Source organism: Phocoena sinus, chromosome 7 (assembly GCF_008692025.1).
Source record: "Phocoena sinus isolate mPhoSin1 chromosome 7, mPhoSin1.pri, whole genome shotgun sequence".
NCBI classification, from domain to species: domain Eukaryota; kingdom Metazoa; phylum Chordata; class Mammalia; order Artiodactyla; family Phocoenidae; genus Phocoena; species Phocoena sinus.
The window spans coordinates 72101757-72114548 of NC_045769.1; the positions used below are offsets into that span (position 1 = coordinate 72101757).

The 12792-nt window shown below is 40.9% G+C and overlaps 1 protein-coding gene across 5 annotated transcripts in view; it reads left to right on the forward strand.

The window, feature by feature from the left end:
- The first annotated feature begins 582 nt into the window (after positions 1-582).
- Positions 583-12792, forward strand: part of RBMS1 (RNA binding motif single stranded interacting protein 1) — a 214413-nt gene continuing 202203 nt past the window's right edge. For 3 of the 5 annotated variants that reach the window (XM_032636679.1, XM_032636683.1, XM_032636680.1), the window contains exon 1: positions 989-1197. In XM_032636679.1, the coding sequence (XP_032492570.1) occupies positions 1123-1197 (75 nt within the window). In that variant the 5' untranslated portion in view covers positions 989-1122. Of the gene's footprint in view, positions 1198-12792 lie in introns of all 5 variants that reach the window. The other 2 variants (XM_032636684.1, XM_032636688.1) reach the window with 2 other exon arrangements.

The following is a 12792-nucleotide window of genomic DNA, read 5'->3' on the forward strand; positions in this document are numbered from 1 at the left end:
CTGATGTCTATATTGTGTCCTCTAATAATAACATTCTGCCTCTTTGCGCCGTCTCCCCCTTAGAAAGATCCGTCTATTTGTTGTGAGGAGCGTGTGTGTTTGAGTGCTTTGCCTCCTCTTGTGCAGAGGGCACGATTTCACCTCTCATATCTCACCAAACTCACCAATCCGAAGGACACTAACCCTCCCAAGGTCACCTAGAAAATTAGTGTTGTGGCCTGGGGGGAACCGAACCCAGGTGTCCCCACTCCAGCCTTGTGGTTGGGCACTAAATCATTTTCCTTCTCTTGTGAAAAAAAAAAAAAAAAATCATTGGGCGGGGGGGGGCGGGGGGCGGGAAGTGAGAGATGAATCAGATTTCCTCCTCTTTCCCCCTTACCTCCCCTCCCCCTTAAGGAGATAAAAACTCATGAAAGCAAACAAGGTGTCCACTCTGCAGTTCTTAAGTGCGTCCCCCCAAAGAAGGTGTCCACTCTGCAGTTCTTAAGCTGGGTCCCCCCCCAATTCTACCCCCCACCCTCCACCCCCAACACAAAGCGATTCGGGCTCCCAAGGCTTCTGCCCGTCAAGCCTGGGAGGTGAGGAGTGGTTAAAACTCAGCCCTCACCTCCAGCCGGTCCCGGCTCCGCGGCGCCCAAGCCCCGCCCCCGCCCGCCCTTCCCCCACGGCCTCGGCACGCCAGCCCCTCTCCCCTCTCCCAATCGGGCGCACCCACCCCAGATGCCGCCTGGCACCGAGCGCAGCCGCCGCCGCCGCCGCAGCAGCAGCACTTTCCACTTGTATTGATCACCTCCCGGCCCCGCTGAGCCTGCTCGCCGCAGCGGAGCGCGGCCAGCGCGCCAGCCCTTGGCAGCCCCGGAGCACTCGGGCTCCGGGAGGCAACTCCTTGCGAGCGCCCTGTCCGGGGTGCCCTCTGCGCTCTGCAGTGTCTTTCTCTCTGGGAGCAGAAGAAGGAGGAGGAGGAGAGGGAGGAGGAGGAGGAGGAGGAGGAGGACGTCTGGTCCGGGCTGAGAGGTGGAGCAGCGGCAGCAGCCGCCGCCGGAAAGGGAGAGGCAGGAGAGACCGAGACTTGGAAACCCCAAAGTACCCGCGACCCTGCACGGCAGGCTCCCTTCCAGCTTCATGGGCAAAGTGTGGAAACAGCAGATGTACCCTCAGTACGCCACCTACTACTACCCCCAGTATCTTCAAGCGAAGGTAAAGGGGCCCCGGGGGCGGGGGGCGCCGGGGGCGCGCGCGGCTCCGGTCCGGGAGGGGCACGCGGCGAGCCCCCGCCGCCTCCGGTGGAGTTGATGGAAGGTTGCTAACTATAGCGCTGGCCTGGGCGAAGCCCGGCGGCGCGCGGGGCGGCGGCTGCCCGCGGAGCGGAGTGCTGGGATCGGGTTACAGAAAGCCGCGGGGGGAGAGACTAGACAGGAAAGAGCCGCCGGCCCCTTCCTGGCCCGGGAAGCGGGGAGGGTCGCGGGCCGAGCGGCGCCCCTCGCCGAGCCTTGGCTGCTCGGCCGCCGACGCCTGGGGCCCGCGGCAGCACCCACTGGCGGCGCGGATCTTCGAGCCCTTCTCCTGGGCCTCGCCCGGCGAGCAGTAACTCTCGGCTTCCCTCGGAGTGCCGCGGAGCCTCCCGCCCCCCGGGGACGCCCCTCAGCCTCCCGCGCGCGAGACAACTGGGGCTCGAGGCTGGGGACGGGACTTTTTCCTCCTCGCCTCCGGCCCTGCGCGCCCGCCCCTCGCCTTGATCTTTGTGCGGTGTGGCACTTCACCTGGTTACTGATTTCTACTTTTACGCTGTTGTTTTGGGTAGAAAAGTGGTCAAAGTTCACTCAGCGTTCATTGATGTCCCTTTTAATCTTCCCTGTGGCTTCTGCAAAGGAGGGACAATGGGCAGATTTCGATGCAGGGAAAGAAGTGACTTAGTGTTTAGTTTAGAGACATACTACCGTATATGTTTACCACAGATCGATTTCCAGTGGTGCTTTCTCAAAAACGGCCTTGGAGCACGCTTAGGTAACACAGCGGATGACATGTAGTCATACAAATTGCGACTGGCTTTCCAGGGACCCTGGGTACGTTGTTAGTGGGCCTATCCTATTTTGACAATAAGAATTTGATGCCTCCTGAACTCAGGAAAAAAAATATTGGGTCCATGAAGAGTGAGGGTTTCACTGCTTTGGAAGCTTTTCCCCACAGTTTGGGAGGGCAAAAGTTGGATGCACCAGACTTCTTCAGCAATTAGCATCTGTTATCTTGACTCCTGGTGCCCTTCTAGATCACAAAAGATGCAGCCTCTGAACTTTCTTTGGGAGGTTGTAATCATGCCCTGCTTGCTGGCAGAGGGCATTTCTGGCCTGGTGCAGAGAATCTCTGATTCAACCTTGATAAGCTTTTCTTTCTCACAAGTGTGTGTGGCCCATGTTACGTACCTACATCATAGTTTTGTATGTGTCCATGTAAAAAGGACACTTGTTAGCATAGAGACCTGAAATTTCTTAGCCCTCAAGGGCCTCATTTTCACCCCCCTCCCCATTTTCATTTTACTTTGGGTCGCCACAAAGCGGCAAGATGGTAGCAGCAAGGGTACCCATCATTCATTCTTGTGTGGTCGCTGCTGTATTTGTTTTCAGGGAGTGGAGGGAGGTACTCGTGTTTTGGTGAGCTACACTGTAAATATAAGTTGTTCAAAGAAATTTTGAAGTGTAATCAATGCTCTACCTTTTAGATATCATATATGTTTAATGCACTTGTTTAAATTATGCAGCATTGGGTACCTAAAGGACAGCCTATTCAACACTTAACTATATGAATAATAAATAACATACACTCAGGTGAAAAAGAAAAAAAGGCCATGTTTCTACAGGCATATTCACCTTAGTAATTTTTATGTACCATTAGTAAGTTAGAAACCAAGTACATAGCATTTAATATAGCTAATGCAATGCCATTTGGCTCTTTTTGCCCCGTAAATAATTGAAGAGAGAGACAAACGGCAAGAGCCTGCTCTAGTAATTAGGGTCGGATCCCAGAAAGCTTTAGGGCCCATTTTCTGAAAGTGTGCTTCCTGCATAAAGCATTTAATATTGATTTGTGTTACGGTAAATGACATTCTCAAAACATATCTTGCTGTTTCTACTATGAAATCTGAAATCCTATTATTCTGAATCTCTTTGTTTCTGGAGAAAGACACACATACTCACTTGACCTATATAACTTGGTATTAAAGTTTGATAATTAAATCTAAATTCCCTGTTGTAAAGTATCTTGATTATCTCAGGAAGAGGCATCTCCTAAAATGTAAAGCGACTAGATGCAGATTTTAGGTAGCATAGTTCAGGACACATAGCCCTTTTTGTCTCCCGTATCTCATCTATCTCTTGGTCACATGGTATTGTGAGTCATTAAAAAAAATAGAGACCTGATTTGATTTGTAGTCAGTTTAAAAACAAGTGTTACCTAATCTACCTAAAGAGTTAATAAACTGACGTAGAATCTGTTGTCTACAGTGATGATCCTTGCCTCTGTGTGTGTGTATTTTAACCTTCCTGAAATATGGGATAGAAAACATCACTGTTTAAAGTACAGTGATGTGTTTGCTAGACAGAGTTGTTTTGAAACTTCTGTGTGGAAGCTCTATCAAAAACTGAGGGATGGCACGATCGTTTACCAAGTGATATTTGACTTAAACTTGTGATCAAGAGATGGATGTGTTTTGAATTGAAAAAGAATAAACGGATGGGATTTCTTTTCATTAGAAGGAATAGATACCAATGAAAATGGCACTTGAAAATGAGTTTTGTTGCCATACCGTAGAAAGTTAACATATGTCAAATCATTCTTCGTATGTTAATCATCCAGAGTCTTTTCAGAAAAATTTAGTAATTTTTCTCTATAAAAATATATTAGTTACTTCTGCGTTCTACTAACAGTCAACAACCAAAGGAGCCTGTGGAGCTGGATTACAGTGTGTGACCATATTGGTATGCTTTGTGCTTTGACAGAAAAAGATAATTATTAGAAAAAGTAATACAGCTGCATTAAACATAAAGTAAAGTTGAGGATGTTATAGAAAGGCAGGACATGGGTGGAAATGAAGGAGATTGCGAAATTTTTATAATGCCTTAGCGTAGAGTAACAGAGATTGCAAATAACCTGATTTTACACGCTTGTTGAGTTTTTTTGTATTTCTCCGTTAAGGGTGGTCTTATCACAGCAGGGTTCTCTTTATCACCTGACACATTCATTCTAAGATACAGGTTGATGTAGCTTCATAAATATAAGCATGTATTGTTCTAAAGGATTTTCTAAATTATTAAGTGACTTATGCCGTATTACTAAAAATTAAATTTGGTATCTACTTTTCAGATACACAGGAAAAATTCTGGTAACGTAACATTTTAATTAACATTTTGTGTGTAGACATTTTCACTTATTGCAAGGCAACCCTTGAATTCTGTTTGTTTCAAAGATATCATGATGTACATTACTGCCAATATGTGTATGCAAATATTTGTGGAAATCGAAATACTTATTCTAGTTCTTCTGAAGAAAGGGAAGTACAAAATGTTCTTTACATGGTTAGCTAATATTTCATACCAGCTACAAGCAGTTTGACACATTTGTGTCTTTATTCATAGTTATATTGTTTTGTGTACTAAAGAAATGTTCTACACTAGAGAAATGTTTGTTTCTAAAACAAATGTTTGTTTAAAAGCTATTTTTGTATAAGTGTATGCCAAAGAACATGCCTGAACCTAGCTTCAAAATCTGAAAAATAATGAGTAATATAATTTGGTATTCTATTAATGAAGCTACTAGAAAAAAAGCAGCTTTTCTGAATTGAATTTTTGGGTGCATTAACATTTTGTTGAATTCCTTAACTTTTCCTTAGTCATAGTCAAATGAATATTATATCAATCTGTTTCTCCAGGAATGAGAGATCATGATTTGATACGTGGAACTACTGAGTAGATTAAGGTGAATTGGAGGTACAAGTGGCATGATATTAAAACTTGGGTTGCTCTGTGTCTTGAGAAGTAAGTACGTTTGTGAGATGAATAAAGTTTGCGTAAATGCATCAATACAGTAATACAATATTTTACGTGATGAATATACCTTGTTTCCTTAAGTGAGCGGGGTACTGTGGCTATCTGGAAGTGGTGTTGGAAGGCTCAAGATCACGGAAATGCTAAAATCAAGGTGCATTATGATGAAATATTATAGCACCCTTCCCCTCGGATAGCCATTTCTTTTGAATTTCCATAATGCGTCTTATTTTTTTATATGTTGGGAGACAAATCTTATGCTCCTAGAATGGAACAGGGAAAGATAAGTGAAGAGAAGTAGGAAAGTATTCAGTCATTTAGTATCAGTATAACTAGCTATACCTTACATGTTTGGCAATCTTGGCTTCAAATTTAAATTCAGATATGGGCAATTTCCATGTAATACAGTTTCAGGAAAGACATTTTTTTAAGCTTTACTGATATATCTCTCAGACTTTGTATTTTGCTTAACGGTTTTTTGGAACTTTTAACTTACCCCAGCTTACTTAATGAGTACTGAAATTTTAATAAGTCGTAGGTCTTTACACTAAAGACAAAGGGACCTTTTTCCCTTTTCTTTTTACTAAAGAGGGAGTTGCCAGGAAATAAAATTCTTTTTTTTCCCTATGTCTGCTTAACCAATAAAAATCATGTGAGGAAGATCTAGAATGGAGATAAAAATGATATGGACACCTAAATGTTGTTCATTCTTTTTAAAGATGAAGAATTTCTTGTCTAGTTTGTTTTTTTATTGGATGCTCAGTTCCCTAAAGTTTATTTTCCCCAAGCATGGTGTCCTTATCCCACACCAAGTCTCTCTTCAAAGGCTATCAGCCCTCCCTATTTCCTTGCTTGATTTGCAGAACAGTAGGTGCTAAATAAATGCTTGTTAGTGACTATTATTATTCTGAATAAGTACATGCAAAATTTTTTTAGACCAGAAAAAAATTATAGACCAAAATCTATAAATATAATAACTCAGCCTGATTTTCTAATGAAATCTCAATATAGTTTGATTTGAATGTTAATTTATTTTGTTCCTATAATGAAAACTTCAAACATTTTATGAAGTGAGTAAGTAAGATGAATCACATATCAATTGATCCGTGTTTAATTTATGGAATCAAAAGTGCCTTTTTTTTTGGCAGTCTTTATTAAAGAATATGGTGCCAGAAAAGACAACTCATAGTATTATATCAAAGAGGGAAATGTTACATGTGATGATTTGGTGACTCAGCCTGTCTTTGCCTCTTATTACTGGCCCCCACCAACAGGATTCAAACTTTTTTCTGCTTAATTTTCAAGAAAATCCTTATTTTTCAGAGTATTTCAGATGTGGTAAAAACATTTATTCATTTAATAGTTAATAACTAAAACATAAACTAGCGTTAAGGTGTTCAGAATTATAATTATCTCTGTTACTGAGTGTTGTATAACCCTAATATGACATTCAGCCACCTAGCTTTTTATCTCATTCATTGGGTATTATAGGAATATGCAGGAACATATCCAGTTGTTCTTACGTGGAAGTGTTTTATCCAATGTAGGACATTCAGCCACCTAGCTTTTTATCTCATTCATTGGGTATTATAGGAATAAGCAGGAACATATCCAGTTGTTCTTAAGTGGAAGTGTTTTATTCAATGTAACATCGCTTATTTTAAAGAAAGTATAGTAATGATATGTCAGTGATTTAAATGCAGTGCCATAACATTTGGTACAAAATTAAACCATATATTCAAAATTGAACATTGGGCCTGGGGATGTTATGTGGAATGAATGTAAATGTTCTGGTTTCTCTGCTGTATCATTTTAACGAGTAAGTAGTAAAACCTGGTAGAACTCGGCTATTCCTCGGGAGAAGCAGCACTTGGATGATACAGACATTTACCACCGGGAGTTTCGTCAGATGGTACACAGCAAAATGTCTTCTTACATTGTGTGTGTCAAACACACATGCAAATTTGAGCATGCACACAAATTTGATAACAGAAACCAAATAATTTCTTAATCAGGTAGAAATGTGGGGAAAAGTGTAAAGAGAATGGTGACAGCCAAGCCAACAAACTGAATGTGTATCTCACATATTTGAATTCCTTATTTTTGCTTAATGCATCTAGTCTCCTTAACATAATTATATGACTATTTAAAATTTTCAAACAAACATTGGAAAATAAGTGTGTCAAAGATGGTGAGAGAGAAAAAGGGGGCAAAAATCAACATCTAGACCTCCTCGAGGAGAAAATGTTCAGCCTAAAACTGAACACTGTCATTCTCCATACATTGTCTTTTAGCTAATTCTTAAATGGATGCATTTACCATTTCAGAGGATGGAAAACAGCTTCTGGATGACAGATATGAAAACCTAGATTCTAAAAGAGATTAGATGCTTATATCAACAGCTAACTTACTTATAAAAACACACAAAATCAATGTCTGGTGGATGATTGCCTACAATGGCTGTAAATAACATCTGTATTCTGGAATTAGGCTAAATTTTAATCTGGTGTTTGTGGGAAATTGCTGAGGCTCATGAAGGGCTAAAATACTAACTAAGCGATCGTATTTCCTTAGTGACCCCAGAGCACCATTCTCTGCACTTGATATTAAGAAAGGTTAGGGAGTGTAATATCTGGTCCCTGCTCTCCAGCTGCCAGGGAAGACAGAATAGACACAATTCAAGACATAAGCAAAGAATATTTACGAAACAGTACATCCAGGAAGGCAGCATACCAACCAAGGGTCTGAGTGACAGGAAGGCACTCAGATCTATATGTGGGATTAAAAACAGTGCCATGTGTACTGTGAGAAAAAGTAAAGTGCTAATAAAAGTTCCAGTAAACCTGGGAATTTTAGAAAGAATTGGGCTTTAGATGAATGAATGAAAATTTCTTGAAATGATAATCACCATTGTTTTGTATATTTTCTGCTCTATAATCCTTTTATGACTACTTAGAACTTTAAAGAATATCACCTTTTTGTACTTCATGTTAACTCCTTCTCCTCAAAGTTTCGTATACAATTACCTTATTTTACATTATTATTTTTCCAGTTTTATGCTTATAAGTGTGCTATTAAACCCACCTATGAGGGTTGTGACAGGCCGAGAATATAATCCTTAAATGATGACATAATGGTTATATAGAAGTATTACATTTATTGTTTAAACCATTTGAAGTGATGTTTATTTCTCCTAATTTATTAGCCGCCTTTGGAGTTTTGTTATATTGCTAATTACATTTTTGTGGGCCTGCAATCTACATCTTGATAATGTGTCTATTGTGAGCTAGCATTTCTTCAGAAAAAAACAGATTTTTAAATTATTCCTGATCTTTCATGGTTATAGCTTTTTATTCTCTTTATTTGGTCATTATCTAGCTTTAATTCTTTTAAAATAAGCTGTTTACGCTGCAATGGAGCTAAGTCCTTCAGGAGTCATATTATCCTCTGGCCTCAGTGTGAGACACAGAACCGATCCCTCTGGCTACCCATTGAACAACAAGTGCTATTGGGCTGCTGGGTCCAGAAGAAGAGCAATTTCAGGGAAGGTTTTCGTGCAACAAAACTAGATCATTTCGTTGATATGATAAATAATTTTTACTGATCTTGAAGGAAAAATGCATCATCTTCCCAGCTGTGCAAGTGGGTGGGCCTTCTTTACATGATACTAGTTTTGTTTTTTATAAGCTGAAAAATTTACTAATAAGAATGCGCAGAATTAGATGGATACATCATGGAATTCTGTGCTTTTTCTAAACTTGAGTTTCTTGGGGCGGGGAATCAAAGTTGCCGAAAAAGAATTTTAGATTATAAACTTACATTTCCATTATACTTAAGCCCCTCAAATGACACTATACTGTTTCCCCTGTTTAACACTTTTTAAACATGATGATTTTGAGACTTATAATTGGGAGTATGTTTGTGCTGGAAAACCGCTTAAACCCTTCCTCACCTGTAGAATAGCAGTGAAATATTTTCGCAGTTTGAAATAAAGTCTCAGATAAAATATTTGGTTACAAGGAAAAGTAAATCATATCATAAATTTGTAATACCACCAACTTTACCCTTGTCTTCTCAACAATAACTTGGATTCATCACCAAACAGGTTTTTGACAAATGCAGACATTTACAGAAAGAAAAATTTGCCAGTTTTTATTTTCAGGTCATTAACTGAAATACTCCCCAAACCCTCTCTGCTTCCTACAGAGCACAGCTTTGATTAATTGCATTGCTTTAAAAATGGAAGCCTTAAAAAAAAAATTCCTAGTCTCAGTTCTTAGGTTTTATTCTACATGATTATTTGCATACCTTTATTAACAACAACAACACAGAAAGAACTGGCTAGCAGAGAAACTTATATAGCTGAAATTCTATAGCTGGGCAAATGATATTTTTTAGAGCGCTATGTGATTTGTTCTGTGACTGGGTATACCTTATCTTACAAGCGAATTGTGTTTCCAACAGGTTTTGTTCCAGAAAGTTCACTTATCAATTATTTAGAACTTGAAACTCATCTAGTATATTTCATATATAAATTGTTATCTTTACTGATAGGGTCCCCAGCCAACCCATAAGAGCTTGTGAAAGTAACCCAGTTTATAATTCACATACACTTGTTCTGTACTGGTCCTACCATAGAACCAAATCATCACACAGGGACAGTGTTTCTTGGAGGAGGGGGGTGAGTATTCAGAGTTGGAATTCAGGGAACCCATCTTGGCCCCCTTTAGGGGACTGAGGAGTTTTCCCTAACTCACCTGAGGGGCAGTGAGAGGACGAGTTCCCTTAGTCCCTCAGAAGGGGCTTTGAGCTTCTAGGACTGGGGACCGGGTTTCAAGAAGAGATGGGAGGTGTGGCTTGTGGAGTCACGTGGGTCAGGGATTTGCGAAGCTGGGAGTTGTGGGTTCAGGAGCTTCTCGCTGAGTTAAGGCCCTGGGAGACGTCCTCGCTCCTCGCTCCTGAGACTAGCTCCCTGCTTACTTGTTTTCTTTCCCTGTGTTGGCCTCACTGATAATCTCTTGTTCCCTTTCCTCCTAGCCCACCCTCAATTTTCATAAAGCCGTCCCCGGCTATCTAAGAAGTAGGACTTTTCATCCCTAGCTCATCACTGACTAGATTACTACAGCCTCACAGGCTTTCCTTCTCTTCTCTAGCACGGAATCAAGCAAACAGCTCTTGAGACTGGTAACAAGAAGGATATCAAAAGACAAAGAAAACATTGTCCAATACCATCACTTCTCTTATTTTCACCAAGTCCTGGTCCAACAATGGTTCATAACTCTTAGGGGAACCTCAAACCTTGAGAATCTGAAGATGGCACATTCCCATTAACCTCAGATTTTTACTGAGACTCAGCCTGTAGAGCACACAGGTTAAGAATCCTACCCTGAAAGGAGGTCAAAAATGGAACCAGTCTATGCTTTAGAACACGGCTCAGACCATAGATCCCTTGGTATTTTGTTTCTGGATTGCGGCTTGACTCTGGGGTGAAGAGCTAGACAAAGCCCAAGGGCCTGCAGAGTAGGAATGGCAAGGGTCCAGGGGGTTGGGCAATCTCAAAGTGTGCTTCCTCTTTCCCGTCTCCTTTTCCGCCACTCCTTCCTTCCCCTTTCTCCTCCATTCCTGCTTCTACCTTTTCTTCTTGTGCAGTAACAGTAGTGCCACTGTGGACTGGCTTCTGGCCAGCTACACGTTTGTGTGCCCAGTGGTGAATCTGCCAGGGTGATGGCTGCATACAAGCTAGTCCCACTGCGTCTGCCCAAGTCAGGGACCAAGTGGGTCTGACTTAATTTGGCTCAAAAAAAATCTTTGCTACCTCTTAATGCTACAGATTATGATTAAGAATTTGCTAATTACAGTTCCCTCTTTGAATGGGATTTTCTTTCTGATTCCTTATCCAATTTTATATGGAAAATTTAAATAAAATTGTATTTGGTAATGTATAAGTGTTATAGAAGCACAGGCATGATGTAATACTTTGAACAAAAGAGAATATAATTAGCATAATAAAAAGTGTTTTGATGCCAAATGTGGGCTCTTAATGAGATTGGAACTTTAAATATGACATAGTGAAATGGTAAGCTGCATACGATTTTTCTGTACCCATAATAACATCTAAAATCATATGTAACCATTTTTTTCTGTTTCTTGAATATTTCACACAACTATTCTTTAAAAATAACCACGATATATTGTGTTTTTCTGATTGGCAAAAGACTAAAAAAAGGTGTGTTTCTTACTTGGTAGTAGTTCCTCAGATTTTAATTTTAATAGCAAAAATCTTAAGTGTTGATTTCGATTGCTTTTTTTAAAGAGTAGATTATATCTTAACGTATAAATAGGATTTCAAATGACAGTGTTCTTTTCTACCCCTCTATCTCTGTCACCAAATTCAAATTCATGTCTCAGCAGTTCGGGATGTTCTTCCGTGCATATCCTTTGAGCCTTCAAAATTTGATTTGACTGTGTGTTCTGACGATAGCTTGTTCAGATAAGCACACGGTGATCGTCATCTGTGTGTCTGGGCCCTAATGAACATCTGCTTTCTAGGGCGCCACAGGAGCACCTTTCTTTGTTTCCTCTTCCTTTGCCTTTTTGATTTGAATCTTGTTAAACCCTGCAAATGGGGTTGTTTTTCAGTATGCAAATACTCCCATCTCCCTTTTTGGAAAAGAAAAAAAAAGCGCCAGATATTTTAAACATGAACGCGTTGGGAATTTAAAAGGAGTCTGCAGGAAGCAAGTGCACAGCTATAGTTCTACTCTTGACCACTCAGACATGTTGTACTAAAATCATCTAGCTGAGATCATAGAATTGGAGCTACCTGGTGGGCAATTTAATTAAATTCAACAAACACTGAGCAGGCATTGTATTAGGCCCTGGAAGGGGCAAATATGTAAATGAGGCATGATTCCTGCCATTGTGGAGCACGAGATAATTTTATTTACTTGTTTATTTAAAATTTTTATTTTAGGTAGAACATATATATAGTATAGCGCACACATTTTAAATATATAGATTGTTATGCTCATGTAATGGCCACCCAGGTCACGCTATGACATTTCCAGCACCCAGAAAGCACCCTCATGCCCCTTCTCACAGTTTCCTCCCCAAAGGTATCCGCTAGTCTTACTTCTATCTTTGTAGATTGGTTTTGCCTATTCTTGTACTTCATAAAAATGAAGTCCTGGGCTTCCCTGGTGGCGCAGTGGTTGAGAGTCCGCCTGCTGATGCAGGGGACACGGGTTCGTGCCCCGGTCCGGGAAGATCCCACATGCCGCGGAGCGGCTGGGCCCGTGAGCCATGGCCGCTGAGCCTGCGTGTCCGGAGCCTGTGCTCTGCAGCGGGAGAGGCCACAACAGTGAGAGGCCCGCGTACCGCAAAATAAATAAATAAATAAAGTCCTGTCGTATGTATCCTTTTGTGTCTGGCCTCCTTAGCTCATCATCATTTTGGTTTGATTCATCCATGTTCTTATGTGTAGCAGTCGATTCTTTTTTTAATGCTATGTAGTATTCTATTAGAGAATATATCACGATTCATTTATCTGTTTTACTGTTAATGGGCATTTGGATTATTTCAATTTGGAGCTGTTATGAATAAAATTGCTGTAATTATTCTTGTTCATACCGTTTGGTCAACATATGCATTTAGTCATAAGAGAGGAACTGGTAGGTCACATGATATGTGCATGTTCATCTAAAATGGTAGATATTACCATTTTCTAGTCCTACTGGCAAAGTGTGAGAAAGCTATT